The 18,187-nt window shown below is 51.4% G+C and overlaps 1 protein-coding gene across 1 annotated transcript; it reads right to left on the bottom strand.

Annotated features, from left to right (window-relative positions):
* Positions 1–8,544: 8,544 nt before the first annotated feature.
* EPOP (elongin BC and polycomb repressive complex 2 associated protein) lies at positions 8,545–11,691 on the bottom strand. Its single transcript, XM_030839886.2, has one exon. The coding sequence runs from the start codon at positions 11,243–11,245 to the stop codon at positions 10,106–10,108; it is 1,140 nt and encodes a 379-aa protein (XP_030695746.1). The 5' UTR covers positions 11,246–11,691; the 3' UTR covers positions 8,545–10,105.
* Between the last annotated feature and the right edge of the window lie 6,496 nt (positions 11,692–18,187).

Raw genomic sequence — 18,187 nt, 5'->3', positions numbered from 1 at the left:
AATGCTGAATTGCACGGGTAGGGAAATGAAAGGCTTTGTAATTTGTCAAGCTCCATGCCATAAATGTAAGAGATCACTGTTTATTCGGCCTGCTGATGTCTGTGCGGTGGGCAGAGGGAAGGTTCGGGCCACTGTCCGCCCTGCTTTTTCTGGGAGATCGCCCTGCCCACATCCCTCGTATTTCAGAGACTCTGGCCCTTGACTCCTAGAAAGCCTCTCTGACCCAAGTCTTGCTGTCATCCTGGGCAGCCTCGGGGTCCCGGCAAAACCCAAAAAGTAGGCAGCCTCCACTGGCCAACCTCCCCTCCTCCCAGGCCTCTGCCTCCCTGCTTCCGCCGCAGCTGCTCTGTGCTCTCCTGACACCTTCACCCTCTCACACTTCTCAGTTTTCTACTGAGATCTTGCCCCGACCCCACCTTAACTTCGGTCCCCATCCAACCCCTGGATCCATCATGTCATACCCTCGCTCTCGTGGTCCTGGACTTCCTCTGCTTGCAGTGGGAAGAACTCCCGCCCTGGGCCCACCCATGTGCCTGCTGCACTCCTGGACGCCAGCCCTAGAGGCTAAGCTCAGCTGGAAAAAGCCCCGCACCCCAGAAGTTTGGCACCTCCACCGATTCCCAGTTTGCAATTGTCTCTGTATTGTTGGCAGATTCCTTCTGTCAGCTTGACATTGTCCGATCTCCTCAAGCTTCCAGCCAACTCTTCCCTGTCCCGCCCTGTACCCCTCAACCTAGTCCTGTTTCTCAGAGAAAATGGAAGCTCTCTAGAAAGTACTCCCTCCTCTCCCACAATTGCCAACGTGCCTTGAGTGTGTGTTTATGTTTGGGAACGCACACTTCCCACCCTGTCCACCTAGCTCTGGGTCCCAGCCCCTCCCCCCCCACAGAGGCCTAACTCCCTCACTCATCGTTTTTCCAGCATCTTCAACCCCTCCCTCTCCCCCAGCTCCACTGCAATCAGGCTTGATCCTGAGTCCCCTTCTAGATCATTCCCCAACTCTTTCCTTCGCATCCAACTTCCTCAAAAGAGATGCCTGCACTTGCTGAATCTACTTCTTTATCGCCCGGTTCACGCATCCAAACCCCGGCCCACCCCCCCACCCTCCCACCCCCCCACCGCTGCCCTTGCAAGGCCATTAGAGTCACCAGTCACCTCCTACTTGCCAAGGCTGGTGGAGGTTCTTCATCCCCTATTTTATCTGATCCTTTTGCAACATTCAACACGGTTCCCCACTTTCTCTTTCTTTTTTTTTTTTTTTTGCGGTACGCAGGCCTCTCACTGCTGCGGCCTCTCCCGTTGCAGAGCACAGGCTCTGGACGCGCAGGCTCAGCGGCCATGGCTCACGGGCCCAGCCGCTCCGCGGCATGTGGGATCTTCCCGGACTGGGGCATGAACCCGTGTTCCCTGCATCGGCAGGCGGACTCTCAACCACTGCGCCACCAGGGAAGCCCCCCACTTTCTCTTTCTTGATACACTCTCCTCCCTTGGTTCTCGTGTTAGTTAGGATAAGTGATATTGTATTCATTAGGCCAACTTTTTATTTCATTGTGTTTTAATTTTATGTTGTACTAGTTAGGTTAATAACTTTTATTAGCCTAATTAGTTACATTAGTTGGGTTAGGCTAAATTGTATTAGCTTAGTTAAGTTGTATTAGTTAGGCTAAACTCCGGTAACAGAGAGATCCAAAGAAGACAGCTGCTCAAAGAATGTAAAGTTTCTTCCAGGTCCATGAGGAACTCCCCTGCAGTCATTCAGAGACCCAGGTTCCCTCCGTGGTGTTGCTGCACTGCCCCCTAGGGCTTATTGGTGACTCAAGACCAAAGATGGGGACTGCCCTGTGGGGCTCCAGCCTCGGGAAGGGGGAAAGGGAGTGTACAGAAGATTTACCTGGGGTCTTAGAGCCCAGGCGGAGAAGGGCTCACACCACTTCCCCTTGGCCTCTCACTGGTGGGGATGAAATCACACGCCCACACCTGGCAGCGGGGAGCTAGCTGGGAAGCGAGTCCACCTGGGCAGCCACTGGAGCGCAGACATTGATGGACGACTGGCAGGGGTCGCCAGGGTTTCGATGACATCTCTCCTACCTCCTGGCCCTTCCTCTCATCTTACTTAATGTCCCTCAGGATTCTATTCTTGGATCTCTTCCCACTGGACACACATTCCCTGATCATTCTTGTCCAGTCATATGCTGATGACTCCAAACATTTCTATCCCCAGCCCAAATCTCCCTCTTGAACAGCAGACCCACCAGGATACCAGGGCCAAAAGCTGGATTCAACCTAGACTCCTCCCTGCCCTCACCTCACACTCCATCCCTCACCAAGGCCTGGCAGTTCTGCTTTATAAAGGCCCCTCCTCTCCTTCTCCCTGCAGATTCCCTCATTTTTGCTCACAGCCTCCAAACTCATCTCCCTGCCTCCGCCCACCCCATAATACTTCACACCATCCTCCAGTGACACATGGGGCTTCAAGGTCCAATCCTGAGCCCTCTTCTCTTCCCACTTTTAAGTCTTTCCCTGAGCCCCACATCCAGCCTCCCAACCTCCATCCCCAAGGATGCCCAGGTGACTCACACGAGTACATCTCCGGCCCTCCCCGCTTCTCTGATCATCAGACATATCCCCTTGGACACCTCAAGGGCACTTGGACTCTACATGCCCAATCTGAGCTCAGGATGTTCCCCCTGCTCCCACCCAGCATAGTGTTTCCTGTCTCATTGCCTATCCAGGTCTAAAGCCAGAGTCCCAAGACTTGCTCTTGTCACCTCCCTCTCCCTTATCCCCCGGAACTAACCCTCGCTACATCCGGTCAATTGTACCTGCGTCCACTTCACTCCATCTACATCCCCCCACCCCACCGCATCCATTCTCCCAGCCAGGCCACCATCACCTCTTGCCTGGACTCTAACTCCTCGCCAATCTCCCTACATCTGCCTTTGTCCCCATTGTCCACACGGATGCCACAGAGATCCTTTCCAAATGCCACAAATCTTATTGTCACAGCCTTACTTAAAACCCATCTCTGTCTTCCAGTGTTGTCAGGCCTGATCCTTACCTTGGCCTACGAGACCATACAGGACCTGGCCCCACCCTGCCTCTGTGCAATCTCTCCTCTGACTGGGCTCCGGCCACACTCGGTTCTTTGACGTGTCTCCTTCTCTCCAGCCCCGGGACCATTATCCACACTGTTCCATCTGCCGGGAACACTCTTCCTCCCCTCTCCTTGTTGTTAACTCATAGCCATCATTCCAAGCTCATCTCAAGGATCATTTCCCCAGAGAAGCCTCTTCTGCTCTCCCTGACCAGGGTGAACCCTTCTGGCCCAGCCCCCGGCCCCTTACACTCGTCTCCTTCACAACACTTGTCTCAGCTGCGTGAGATTATTATTATTGATGATGACCAGTCCCACACACACTGAGAGAGGGCCAGGACCCTGCCTGATCTGCTCACCATTGTCCTCATCTCCTGTCACGTGCGCCCTGTGCTCCATGCAATATGATCTGTTCAGGAGGCCCACTCACTCAAGCCACAGATTCCTCCCTACCCTTCAAGCCTCCGCTCACGTATCTCCTCCTCTGGGAAGTCCTCCCTGACTTGCTCCACTGTCCCCTCAGCCGCAAGGATCTCCGTCTCCACGCTGGTCATGCTGTCCTGTGACTGCTTGCTAATTTGTCTCTTTCCCGTACTAAGCTGTGAGCTCTGGGGAGAGAAATATGTGGGTTTTGTCATTTCTTATCTCTAGCCCTTAGCCCATTGTCCAGAACAGTTAATGCCTGAGTAAATGTTAGCTCTCTTCACTGCCCCTCCCAACTCCTTTAAAACGGTGCCTCACAGCTTGATACTTAAAGCTAAAAACTGGAAATGACCCAAACATCCATCAACAGAATACATTAACTGTAGAATATTCATACAGTGAAACACTACTACACGGCAATGAAAAGAATAACACACAACAGCATGATGAAGCCAACACGCATAAGGTTGAACAAAAGAAGCCAGAACCAGAAAGTACCTTCCATGTCTATGAAGGTGAAAGATGGGCAAAATAAACCTGTGGTGACAGAGGCAGCGTGGTGGGTATCTCAGGGGGTGGCGGGGGATTGCCTGGGAGTGGGCCTGGCGAAGCTTCCCGGAGGGCTGCAAACATTGCTCACCTAGACCTGGGTGGTGCTCACACAGCTACGTTCATGAGTAAATGCTAATCAAGCTGGATTTTTGTGCGCTTTAAAGCAGATAATTTTCCCTTTATTTTTTTTAAGTGCTATAATTGTGCAACAAATCATGGAGAACAGACCTCTTGTGTCTCAGAGCTACTTCCTGCTACCGAGTCCCCTGATTTTAGGTGATGATAACTGAAGCCCAGAGAGGGTAAACCACTCAGGTGGAGTTGCCCAGCACGTCTGTGGAAAGCCCACATCCTAAGGAGGGGACTGCCCATGCAACTAAAGGCTCTTCAGGGGCAGGCTCTGTGTCTTGGTGTTTCTGGCACAGAGCTCTGTGGTCTCCAGATATTGGTGGGGGCTACCCCCAGTCTGTAACTCGTTGCTACTGGGGTGGTGAAACGTGGCAGCAGTGTGGCCATTAAGAGCACTAACTCTAAGGGCACAATTCTGTAACTGTGTGGACTTAACCTCTCTGTACCTCAGTTTCCTCATCTGCAAAATGGAGATTATAATAGTACCTACCTCATCACGTTCTAAGGATTAGATGAGTGACTAAACATAAAGCCCTTAGAACAGTGCCTGGCCCCAAGCCATGTAAGTGTTTGCTATGATAACCTCTGTTGGGGAAAACCCAGGCAGACAGCCCAGAGTTAAACTTTGCTCTGCCACTGGCTGTGCCACCTCAGGCAAGTTGATTAACCTCTCTGAGCCTCCATTTCCTCATCTATTAAACAGAGCTAATAATACTTTTCTTTTGTTATAAAAGCAAAATAATGCATGCAAAGCCCCCGGCTAAGTTCCTTGTGTGCAGGGACCACGTCTTACACATCCCTCTTCCCAAGCCCCAGCACTGGAAGGTACTCAATGGTCTGTAAGAATTATGCCTTTCCCACCCACCCTCGTCCAGCGTCCATCCTCCTTCTGGTGCTAGCAGACAGCTGCATCTAGCGGACAACTCTGTAACTGCATGCTGGCCAAGTTCCACTCTCCAAGCTGGGTGCAGTCCTTTAAATAAACCTTTTAAAATAGGCACTCTGCATTGGACAAGTATTTGTTAGGTGCCTGCTGTGTACAGGACATGGATCCAGGACCTAAATAAAATGAAGTAAGAGATACAAGATGACTGCAGAGGGGTGCAAGAAAAAAATCACAAACAATTATAACCGTATCATCAATACCCTACTTTTTTATCTTAAAGAAAATACATAGGGGGACTTGACACACTGAACAGTGTCTTCTTGGGAAGTTGTTTTTTTTTTTTTAACATCTTTATTGGCGTATAATTGCAGGAAGTTTTTACAATTGCAGGAATGATTTCCAAGTGGCCGTTTCATGTCAATGACTCTCAGTTAAGGCCAAAGCAATGAAATGAAAGCTTAGGTCAGAAAGGTGATTCCCTTAGGATAGCCAGACTAGCTTCCCAGGTTCTTCATGGAGAGGAGGACTGGGGGTGTCCAAAGCCCATATTCTTCCACCACACTTTACTACCCCTCCCCCAGACATAAGAGTGAAGAGGGTCTGGCGGTAGCACAGATCACATACAACTGGGGGGAATCAAAGAAGATTTCGTGGAGGAGACTGCATCTCACATGGGGAATGAAGGTAGAGAAAGAGTGGGTGGCTGGGGCAGGAAGGGCGTTCCGGTGTGATGGACCATACAGTGTACAAAGTGAAGTAACAGAGAAAGCCTGGACAGGAGAGTTAGGGCCAAGTCATAGAGGGCCCCAAAGGACAGGCCAAGGGGGCTGCAATTAATAGAATCAGGGGACCCACTGAGTAAGAAGGTAACCTAATCCGAGGAGGTCAGAGAAAAGTCTGAGATCCAGAAACTAGTTAGGTGGCTACTGCAAGAGTCCAGACCACACCTGTGGGAGTTGCACCATGACGGAGACAGTAAGAGATACTGGCGAGGCTAGAAGCAAGAGGAGGTTCAGAAATTGGTAGTAGTGGGTCAAATGGGAGAACCCAAGAGAGAATTCAAGGTGCCGAGTCTTGGGGATATGATAAGGAAAAAGGCAGAGCTATAACCAGAACGTGGACTTGACCAGGAAGGGACTGATGAGAGCAGGGGGTGGAGACAATGAGCTGGGTCTTCAACAGGGAGAGTGTGAGTTGCCAGCGTCCACAGGAGACCTGGTACCAAAGCTCAGGAGAGGGGCTGGGCTGGAGGGAGAGGAGGCAGGTACCTATGCCTGTGATTTGGGAGTCACTTACCTCTGCCTGTGCCAGCTGAAGACTTGGAAGAAGACAAAAGAAATCACGTGGGGAGACATGGGGGCAGAGGGTAGATGTCACCTGGACATCATCAGTCTGCCTCTTTTTAAAGCTTCCTAGGGACAGAGGAAGCTGAGGAGGGACAGAAGACAGAGGGAACTTTGGAGAGAGAAAACCAGGAGACTCTGGTGCACGTCCAGCAGCGTCACAGGTCATGGAGTGATTCAGGGGTCAGGGAGGCCGGGAGGCAACCACTGGATTTGTGGTTGAGGGTTGTCATGGGTGACCCTGGAAAGAGCAGAAGTCAAGCCACAAAGATTTAAAAGGCAAGAGGCAGAGGGTGTGGGGCAGCTGAGGATCCCAGGAGGAGGGAGGTGATGGTGAGCAGAGGTGGATTAGGGGGAGGCAGGAAAGGTGCCTTGGGAACAAAACTTAAGGAAGGCTCTCCCTCTCAGGGTCGTGCAGGTGGCCCTGATGAGGAGGGGCAGACACCTGGTCCCAGAGCTGTTGAGAGATAGAGACCCTCTGAGACTAAAGGAACTGAGATAACCCAGGAAGGGAACTTAGAGACCCAGACAGAAGCTAAGGCCCTTCGACCTCCACATCTAGGCAAAAACACAGTGGCCAGTGGTAGAGCCTCGGAGGACATGAAGGCTGGGGGAGGGGAGGGATGGAAAGAGGATGCGCCGATAATCTGGGAGCAGGGGCAGGGGACTCCGAGAGAAACACAGAGAGAGAGTGGAGGAAACCAGGAAGGGAGGGAGAGCTTCCTCCGGACCCTCCTGGGGAGATCCTCCCCACCCCGCCTCAGTGAGTGTTAGGAGGAGGGAGAGTCCCAGGATCCTTGTGTCAGCCTGAGGAAAGCAAGGGGTCCAACTCTGCCTTTCCCCAGGCTGCTCCAACTCAGGGAGGCTTGCGGTCCCAACCCAAGAAGGTCTGTACCCCACACCGACCCAGCACACCACAGTACATGCTTCCTTCCTCCAGGAAGCCTGAGCAAGTTTTTCCATCCTGGGACTTAGTTTCTGTAGTGAGCTAAATGGTGGTACCCAAAAAGATAAGTCCCCGCCCTAACTCCACTGCCCCCAGAACTGTGAATGTGACCTTATTTGGAGAAAGGGTCTTTGCAGATGTAATTTAATTAAGGTTGTCATGATGAGATCATCCTGGATTATCCAGGTGGGCCCTAAATCCAATGACAAATGTCCTTAGAAGAGACAGAAGAGGGGGAGGCCACGTGAAGCTGGAAGCAGCGATTGGAGTAAGGCAGCCACAACCCAAGAAACACCTGGAGCCACCAGAAGCTGGAGCAGGCGAGGAGGGATTCTCCCCTAGAGCCTCTGGGGGGAGCACAGCCCCGCAGTCACCTTGATTTCGGACTTCTAGCCTTTAGAATTGTGGGAGAATAAACTTCTATTGTTTCAAGCCACCAAGGTTTTGGCAATTTGTCGTGGCAGCCCTAGGAGACCAATATAGTACCGTATTCCGTAAAATGGCTAGAAACATTCTAGGGATGCTTCCAGCCCTAAGATTCTCCAAATTAAACCATTCAGCAAGGAGAGGAGTTCCAGGTCTGGCCAAAAGGTGTTTTTTAACTCACTGCCCAGCCCCCTTCCAGGTTGAGAATTAATACTTTGACTTGAAAGAGGAGGAAAGCCAAAGGAAAGGCATCCCCTCCCACTCCTCAGAGAAGAAGGAAGAGTCCCAAAAGGGTATTTCATGACCCACCACTCCTCTCCTTCGCCCAGAGCTCACGCCATCCCGCCCAGGCTGGTCGAATGGGCCCAAACTGACCTGACTAAAAGCAAGGAGCTCTTTGAAAGCAGGAGTCTGCCTTTCTGAATTTCTCCTTGCAAACCTCGCCCCCTCTTCACAGCGCCTCTCTCCCCACCCCTCACATTTGCGTTCTTCCTTGGCCTTCCCCATTCTTGGGGGGCAAGATAAGATGGATACCCCTGAAGCCCAGGAATGGAAGGCACTCCCCCACCCTCCTCCCTCCTCCCCACAACACAGCTGGAGGGGGAGGGGAGGTCAGCAGGGTTCATAAAGGCCAGATGTTGAGGAGAAAGAGAGCAGTGCCCGACCCACACCCACCCACCCCACCCCCACCCCCAGCAAAAGAAAAATTAAAAGAGACAGCTTTTAAAACAAACAAAACTTTTGTGGTCCAAAACAGTTTTTCTCGAGAATCTGCTCTATGCAAACATTAACAACTTTTTACAAAGCATTTTCACAGAAAAGGAGACAAGTCCTTCCCCAGTATCATATGTGGGAATTGTTCCTCCCTTGTCCCGTCTTGGGGGAAAAGGGGGTGATATTCACTAGTGTGGGCAGAAGGGTCACTGGGTCCCTCAGTTGTTGGGAAGATCGGCAACCCCCAGGTTCCCCTCACACCTAAACTTGGAATTTCCCTAAGAGCTAAACTCCCCAGACCTCACCTGGGTGGAGGAGAAAGCAATTCCACTCCCCTCTGACTCACTCCCCTCCCCCAGGAAAACAGAACTTCTGACCTCAAAACTAATCCCCTGGCCCTGCCCCTTTCGGATCCATCAGGTCCCTGACAACTCCCGAAATGCCTGAAGTTGGGTGGGGGGAGGATGCTAAAGGTTCCTCAGCCCAGTTCCCTTCAAAACCCACTGGACCTTGTGGTTAGGCCAAGAGTCCTTTCATTTACCCCCTCCACAAAGAGCAGCTTGTCTTCTTTCTAGCCTTGAAGGGGTCTCAGTTTGGGTGTTCAAAGAATGGACCCTGGCCTGCCCTCTACCTCCACACCCTCCATCCTTAAACCGGTGGCGAGGACCTGGAAAGGCAACTTGTTTGGTCTGATTTTATTGATTTCTTCCACCTTCCATTACTTTCCCTGGGATGGTCTCTGGCCCCTTCCCCAGACAAAGTCTGCATTTTTGAAGGGGAGGAGGTCCCTCAGCCCTGCGCCTCCAAATATAAGGAGTAAACTGGCAGAGGGGGCTGACTTATGGGGCGGATGAAAGAAAAGACCTTATAACCTGAAAGCAAACGGGGAATACTGGAGAGGCAAACCCCAAAACTGGACAAAGGGGAAAGGTTGGTGGCTGAGAATGAATATCTCGGTAACTAGGGGTCACTTGACTTGGGGGTCCCTAGGAAAAGAACCGGAAGGGGGTGATCTCCCCCTTGCCTAAGCTGCTCCCTCCCCCATGGAGGATGCAGTGGTGCCCGGAGACTAGGGAAGGCCCGAGGGGAGTGAAGGGTTAAAGGCCTGGATGGTGCGGGTGGGGGATGCCCCCGGGAGCTGCCAATCATCTCCCCACCCCCACCAGGGCCCCCCCACCCCAATCCCCAGGCTCGCCCACAGAAACAACCGGTTTGTCCATCACCAAGGTCTCTCTCCCTCTTTTTTTTTCCTTGTCTTTGAGCTGTAGCCTCCTCGGCTCCCCCTGGGGTGAAGGCCCTGCCCCCAGAGATCCGAGATGGAAGAGGCGAGGGATTGGAATCTATGTCTTTAAGCCTTTTTCGATTAAGCCTTCTCCTGACTCCAGCCCTTGGTTCGTCTCCAAAGGATGAGGGGGAGGGGGTGTCACCCCAACCAGTTAGGTGCTTGAAGATCACTGTCATTTGAGGTCCCTCTGACCACAGCCCATAAAACCTGAAGAGGACAGGCAAAGGTGAGAAATGAGGCTCTGTCCTCAAGCTCGCAGTTTGGCTGTGGCCCCCACTTTTCCCCTTTGGCAGAAGAGGTCTCACGCTCAGAGCTGCTCCAGGTTGATCCCCCAGAATTTGAGGCCGGGGGGCTCAGGGACAGCGGGACCCCCAATCTGCCACCTCCACAGCGGGTGGGCAGGCGGGGGCTTAGAGTCTCCCTGGAGACGAAGCGAGGATGCCGGCCCTAAGTCTCCGTCCTCCCCCACCACCAGGGCCGGGGGGCAGGGGAAGCAGTCGAGGAGGCTGAAGGTGCTCGTGGTGGGGAGCGTCGGTGCAGGACGGCGGGGCTGTGCGCTGCGTTGGGGGGGCGTCGGCCGCCGGCGTTTCTTGGCGGCTCCCCGGGAGGGCCCTTTGGCTGGGGGCCGCTCGGGCCCCCGGCGCAAACTCGGAGTGTCGAGGGCGAAGCCCTTCGCGTAACACCAAAGTTTCGAGCGGCGGATCAGACGATCGAAATGTTCCTGGCGGAGATCGCCGGGCGCCGCCGGAGCTTCGCTGGCCGTCGAGGGGCTGGCGGCCGTTGCCTCGGGGGCGGCCTTCGGGGGGTTTCCATCGACTGCGGCAGTCTGGCTCGGCGGGGGCGGCTCCGGCGCTGTCCCGGGCCCCGCGGGCTCAGAGGAGAGGCCCGCAGGTGGCGGCGGAGGCCGGGAACCCGGTTCCTGATGCGGGCTGGCGGCGGGGCCAGGCTGGGAGTCGAGACCGGGGGCTGGCCTAGGCGGAGCCGAGACGGAGCTGGTCGGAGATTCCCGAGGGCGCCGGGGCGCCGGGCAGCGGCCGGGAGGTACGCCGGAGCGAGCGCCGAAGTGCGGGAAACTGCCTCCGCCCTCTTCCTCCTCGCCGCGGCCCCGGCACACAGCGGCGTCGGCATCCTGGCTGGCCGGGGAGTTGGGATCGCTGTAACGCCAGGCCTGTCCCGCGAGGTGCTTCAGGCCATCCGGGGCCCAGCCGCCGGTGCACAGGGGGGCATGAGGGTCCAGCAGCACCGGAGCCCGCGGCGCCAGCTCCCCAGGCCCCAGGTCCAGAGAGGACGCCCGGGGTTTGGCAAGGGCGCAGAAGGCAAGGGCACGCAGGCACAGCGGAGAGAACTCCTGGGTCCCCCGACGCGTCTTCCGGGGTGTGGGGGAGCAGGGCGACCCTCGCGGGGACGCCGGCACTGCGAGGCGGGGAGCGGGGCACAGAGTCTCCATGGAACCACCCGGGGGGGTGCCCACTGCGGGGGCCCTGGTCCCAGCGGCGGGATGCCCTGGCTGCCCGAAGAGCCCACGGGCGAGGGGAACATCGCCCCCCCTCGACGGGGAGGTCTCTGCTCACGGGCGCCCCCGGCCCGCACCCCTGGGCCGCGGGGCTCCGGCTCCCTCTTCGATCTCGTCACGCGGCCCTCCTGGCGGCCGGACTCCTGGGTCCCTGCGAGTCCCGGCGCGGTCTGCCGCCCTTCCTGCCGCCGCGATCCCTGTGCAGCCCAGGCGCGAGCCCCTCTTGAGTTGCCCAGAGCGCAGAGGCTGGGGAAACAAAGCGGCCGGCGGCCGCGGGAGGCGGGAAGGACCCCGGGCCCGGCACCCGGTGCCCGGGCCCAGGCGGCAGGGAGGGCGCCTTCCGCCCGCTCGGCTTCTTTCTTCCCCGCTGGCTCCCGGAGACCGCGTTATAGAGAACTGCCCCCTCGCTGCCCCAATACCAGCGCCGGGGCCGCGAGCCCGCCGCTGATTGGGCGGCACTGCCAGTGACGTTAGCCCGGACCCCACCCCTCCAGCGGCACCGCCCCCGTCCCCATTCCGCACACAGACACACACACGTGGACCCGGCGCGGCGGCGGCTGGGAGGGAGGAAAGGAGGGTGCGTGCGCGGGTGGGATCGCGACTGGCGAAACGCGCCACTAAACGTGGCGCGGTGGCGTCCTGGTGTTCAGTCGCCGCAAAGCACTTCATTTTTTCCTTAGCAGTCATGGTTTTCGCATCCGGAAAATGGGAATGTTCATATCTACCCTCTTGGGACAACGTGAATCAACATAGGTGAATCTCAAAGGCGAAGATGAAAGAAAAGATGAAAAGAGGTTGTTTAGAAACTTTGCACAGCAGGGACTCCTGCAAGCAGAGAATGTTCCCAACCTCTCTGTTTCGGTCACCTAGAACAGTGCCTGGCACACAGTGGGCTCAAAAAATGTTGAATGAATAGTTAGGAATTCAGTGAGTGTGTGCAAGATGATAAAAGTAAGAAATAAATTCGGAGAGGAGGAGTATTATTACACCCACGAAAGACGATAAATAGACTTTCTCAGTACCTGTTTCCATTTCTGACTTAGCTTCTAAATGGCCCCTTGAACAAATTCGGAGGAGCTGGCTCTGCAGCCCCCCTCAAATCCCAAGACTCTGCCCTGTGAGGCGTGAACTGCCAAAATGGGTTGAGGAGACCAAAGGAGGGGACACACACACCCTCACTCTTATCTCCCCCAGGCAGAGTAAAGCAAAGAAAAAGTGAATTCCAATAAAAATCCTGATAATGGAGGACCACGTCCCCGCAGCACGTTCCATCCTCTTACCCTTATTTAGTTTCTGTAGATCCTTCTATTATATGAAAATCTGTGAATGTTCTTTGTTGTCTGTTCTTCTTTGTTGTTGTTGTTTTCTGTCTCTCCCGTTAGTCTGGAAATGAGCTGATGAGAACTTTGTTTTAATCACTTCTGCATCCTCAGTGCCTACAACAGTGCCCAGACTTAATAAGTGCTCAATATATATTTGTAAGTGAATGAATGAATCCCTGAAATATTTTTCTCTTAATAAAAATCAGGTTATTGGAATATAGCGACTTCCCATCCCCAGAAATATACAGAGAGATTGATATGATGACATGGAGTAAGGATGTGTTCGTATGTGGGGGGGTGGTCACAGAGAGAAATATCTTACTCTGAGGCAGGGATAAGAGAGGGTTTCTGTAAGGGGACAAATAATGCAGCTTGCATCCTGGTCCTCCTGGTGATGACAACAGAAGTATTGTTTCCCTACACGTCATCACATAACATTTGGGAGGAAAGGGATCAGGAAGCTCTGTCGTCCCTACATCCCTTTTGCAGAGGCCAGAGGTAAAGACCCCAAGGTGGGGCTAGGGTTTGAGGAACAAGGAGGTGTTGTGTTCTGTTGCTCAAAACACTCACCCCCTAGCATCTTCTGCAGAAGAAGTCTTCAGGGAAGTTGTCATGAAGGGGGATCCTGGGGTCCTGCCAGGTCTAGACTCCAGGGTTCCCGAGTGCCAAGAGCCCTGCTCCCCTGCCACTCACACACACACAGATGGGAGGAAAGTTCTGGAAGGACGATGATCTTCACAGCTGTCTCTCCTGGTGGACAGTGCTGAGAACTTTTACCCTAGTACCAGATTTCTTTTGCTTATGGGGCAGGGGGCATGTTTTTCAGTCTGACCCTACTCCAGACTCTTTGCAACTAAGATACCTGGGGAGTGGGCTTGGGCCCCACATGCGGGCAGCTAGACTGGAAAACTCTTTTCATCCTCTAGAGTCTCCCTCATCTTTGTATCCTCGTACCTAGCACAGTGTTGACACAAGGAGAGAACACGCAAAAAAATTTTTGGCATGAATAAATGAATGAATCACATATATCAATGCAGAAAGGGGCTCCTCTTTCTCCCACCCCAAAAGCCACCAGTCCCACAAATCTGCGTTTAGGGGCTTTATTGGGTCTATTACTACTGAGAGTCCTTCCCTGGAGGAGGAATTCTCTCCACCTCCATTTTCCCTTTTTTCCCCTTCCTTGAATCAGGCATCCCAGAATACAGCCCAGGTGTGAAAACTCTTTGTGGGCACAGAAGCACTATACAAACAGTAGGGGTTAGTGTGAGTAACTCTCCAGCTGAAAGGGCCTAGAGTCATTGAACCTCCACTGTCAGAGGGCTTGGACCAGGGGTGTCTGCTGTGAGACCCTGGGCAGATCACTTGGACACTCTGAGTCTCAGCATATCAGTGAAAAGGCAAGACAGTGGCTTCCTCACAACGTTATCAAGAGGGTGGAGACGATGTGAGCGGGCTGACCCAGCTGTTGCAATTCCTGTTGCCTACAGTAGAGGACACTCGAGGACACTCGACCCCATCCTCAGCCTGTGGGATGAGGAGGTAGCACCCTTCGCAGAAACCTCTCCTCCTCCCCAGAGGAGAAAAATAGGGACAAGCCTGGATGCCGGGTCCCACCTGACTCCTCCGGGATAAGGGATAGGAAAGGCCCCTCAAGACCTGGAAGCTAGGCTTCCCTTTCTGGGGCCCATCTGAGTCTCACCCAAAGGCCTGTGTTCAAGGATTTGGGAACAGGGGACCAGCCCACTTTCCCCAGAAGAAGGCACAGCAGGGAACTGGACCTAGACGTCCAGCCCAATAATCATTTCTATAGTACTGACAGCATTCCAGTCTCTGTTCTAAGAACTTTATGTTATTTAATCCCCATAATAATCCTGAGGTACTTTTTTTTTCATTGAAGTATTGTTGATTTACAATGTTGTGTTAGTTTCTGGTGTACATCAAAGTGATTCAGTTATACATATATATATACATATTCTTTTTCATAGTCTTTTTCATTATGGTTTATTACAGGATATTGAATATACTTCCCTGTGTTATACGGTAGGACCTTGTTGTTTATCTATTTTATATATAGTGGTTTGTATCTGCTAATACCATACTCCTAATTTATCCCTCTCCTACCTCCTTTCCCCTTTGGTAACCATAAGTCTGTTTTTAATTTAATTTAATTTTTTATACAGAAGGTTCTTATTGGTTATCTATTTTATACATATTAGTGTATATATGTCAATCTCAATCTCCCAATTCATCCCACCACCCCCACCCCCACCCTGCTTTCCCCGCTTGGTGTCCATACGTTTGTTCTCTCCATTTGTGTCTCTGTTTCCGCCTTGCAAACCGGTTCATCTGTACCATTTTTCTGGATTCCACATATATGCATTAATATACGATATTTGTTTTTCTCTTTCTGACTTACTTCACTGTGTATGACAGTCTCTAGGTCCATCCACGTCTCTACGTAATGACCCAACTTCGTTCTTTTTTACCATAAGTCTGTTTTCTATGTCTATGAATCTGTTTCTGCTTCGTAAATAAGTTCATTTGTGTCATATTTTAGATTCCACATGTAAGTGATATCATATGGTATTTGTCTTTCTCTTTCTGACTTACTTCACTTAGTATGATGATTTCTAGGCCCATCCATGTTGCTGCAAATGGCATTATTTCATTCCTTTTTATGGCTGAGTAGTATTCCATTGTGTATATATACCACATCTTCTTTATCCATTCATCTGTCAATGGACATTTAAGCTGCTTCCATGTCCTGGCTATTGTAAACAGTGCTGCTGTGAACATTGGGGTCCGTGTATCTTTGCGAATTATAGTTTTCTCTGGATATATGCCCAGGAGTGGGATTGCTGGATCATACGGCAACTCTATTTTTAGTTTTTTAAGGAGCTTCCATACTGTTCTCCATAGTGGCTGCACCAATTTACATTCCCACCAACAGTGTAGGAGGGTTCCCTTTTCTCCTCACTCGCTGCAGCTTTTGTTATTTGTAGACTTTAATGATGGCCATTCTGACCAGTGTGAGGTAGTACCTCTGAGGTAGATGCTTTTAATTTTTAAAAATTTACATACTATCCAGAGCCCATTTTAAGGTGTCTCAGTGATTTTTAGTAAATTTACAGAGTTATACAACCATCACCACAATTCAGTCTTAGAACATTTCCTAAGGACCCCTCATGCCTACTTGCAGTAAATCCCTGTTCCCTCCCCAGGTGACTAAACTACTTTCTGTCTCTATAGATCTGCCTTTTCTAGACATTTCATGGAAATGGAAAGGCCATATGCAGTCTTTTGCATCTGACATCTTTTACAAAAAGATAATGTTTTGAGGTTTATCAGTGTTGTAGCATATATTATAGTAGTCCGTTCCTTTTTATCTCAAGTATCCCGTAGCATGGATATACTCCATTTGGTTTATCCAATCACATTTGGCTTTTTTCCACTTTTTTTTTTTTTTTTTTTTGCGGTACGCAGGGCTCTCACCGCTGTGGCCTCTCCCATTGCGGAGCACAGGCTTCGCACGCGCAGGCTCAGCGGCCATGGCTCACGGGCCCAGCCGCTCCGCGGCACGTGGGATCTTCCCGGACCGCGGCACGAACCCGCGTCCCCTGCATCAGCAGACGGACTCCCAACCCCTGCGCCACCAGGGAAGCCCTCCACTTTTTGATTATTATAAATAATAATGTTATGAACATTGGCATACAAGTCTTTGCGTTGACATGTTTTCATTTCTCTTGAATAGATAGCAAAGAGTGGGATTGCGAGGTCATAGGGTAAATTTATGTTTAACTTTTAAAGAGACTGCCAAACTGTCTATTAATATCCATGCCACAAATGAGGAAAGTGAGGGACAGAGATTTTAAGTGACTTGCCCAAGTTCACACTGCCAGCAAGTGTCAGGGGCAGTTGGGTCCCAAGTCCATGCTCATAACCATGGGTCTACCCCGAGACGATGAATCTAAGAGGGAAGACATTTCTTGGCCGCCGCACCACAGCCACCACCATTTTTATCCATCTTGCTTCCAGAATTCCCTAAGTCAGCCTGTGTCAACCAAGAAGTCTGTATCATCCCTTAGCCAACATCCACACTTTGCTCTGGAAATTTGCTGAGGTTAACAGCTTAAGTTCTGAACTCAAATGGGTCTCTTCATATTCCAGACTCCTCATTTTACCAGCGGTGTGACTGGGGGCAAGTTACTTAACCTCTGCTTTAGCTTCCTCATCTATAAAATAGAAATGACATCTTCTTTCATGCAGTTTTTAAAACTGGCTTCTGGGCTTCCCTGGTGGCGCAGTGGTTGGGAGTCCGCGTGCCGATGCAGGGGACGTGGGTTCGTGCCCCGGTCCGGGAGGATCCCACATGCCGCAGAGCGGCTGGGCCCGTGAGCCATGGCCGCTGAGCCTGCGCGTCCGGAGCCTGTGCTCCGCAACGGGAGAGGCCACAACAGTGAGAGGCCCGCGCACCGCAAAAAAAAGATTTAAAAATGGCTTCTTATGGAAACTTTCAAACCTATACAAAAGTAAACAGAGAAGTGTAATGAACCTTCACGTACCCAACACTCAACTTCAAAACTTGTTAACTCATGGGCAATCTCATTTCATCCTTCTCTTCATCCATTTCCTTCTCTACTCCCATTTTTAAAAAACCAACTTTACTGAGGTACAATTTACATACAATAAAATGCACATTTTAAGTGTACAGTTTTCACAAATGAATATACCCATACTAACCACAATTAAGATAGAGAACATACCCTATATTATCTTGAAGCAAATCCCAGGTATCATATCATTTCATTCCAAACTATTTCAATACATATTGTTACAGGATAAGGACTCTTGAAAATGAACATAACCCCAATGCTATTATCAAACCTAAACAGAATTGTCATCCTTTAACTTCATCAAATAGCCAGTCTTCAAATTTCTAATTATCTTAAAATATTTTTTCTCTACAATTTATTTAGCTTATTTGAATTAGGATCCAAGGAAGGGTTTCAAGGGATTGATATGTTTCTTAACTCTCTTTTAATCTATAAATTCCTCCTTTTTCTCTTTTTATTTTCTCTTTGCAACTTATTCATTCATTGAAGATACCCAACTGTCGTCTAGATTTCCCACAGTCTAGAATTTACTGGTTGCAATCCCACAGTGTTATGTAATCAAGCCACGTAAAAATTACTTCTCTGTAATTCAGATTTAACTGAACAAGCTATGTTTCATCTGGCAGCCTTATCTATGTGCCTATGTCACGTTGGAGGCACAGTGGTGAGCAAGACAGACAAACTCCACCCCACCTCGAGAGTGTACGTTCTAGTAAACTAGGGGAAGCCAGGTAATATACCAGCAGACAACATTCCTTCTGGGGATATTGTGAGGATTAAAAGAGAAACCCGTATGTTTAGCACACAGTCCGTAGAAGACCTTGATAAATGCAAGTGTCCTTGGCAGTAGCTTAGCCTTGTCCCCTTTTCCTGTTTCTTCCCTTTGCCATCCCTGCTCCACACACCCCACCCCACCCCCAGGGATTACTCTGGGTTTGCCC

This window comes from Globicephala melas, chromosome 20 (assembly GCF_963455315.2).
Source record: "Globicephala melas chromosome 20, mGloMel1.2, whole genome shotgun sequence".
NCBI classification, from domain to species: domain Eukaryota; kingdom Metazoa; phylum Chordata; class Mammalia; order Artiodactyla; family Delphinidae; genus Globicephala; species Globicephala melas.
Note: the sequence above shows the minus strand (reverse complement) of the source record. Positions and strands in the feature narration are given on the sequence as shown.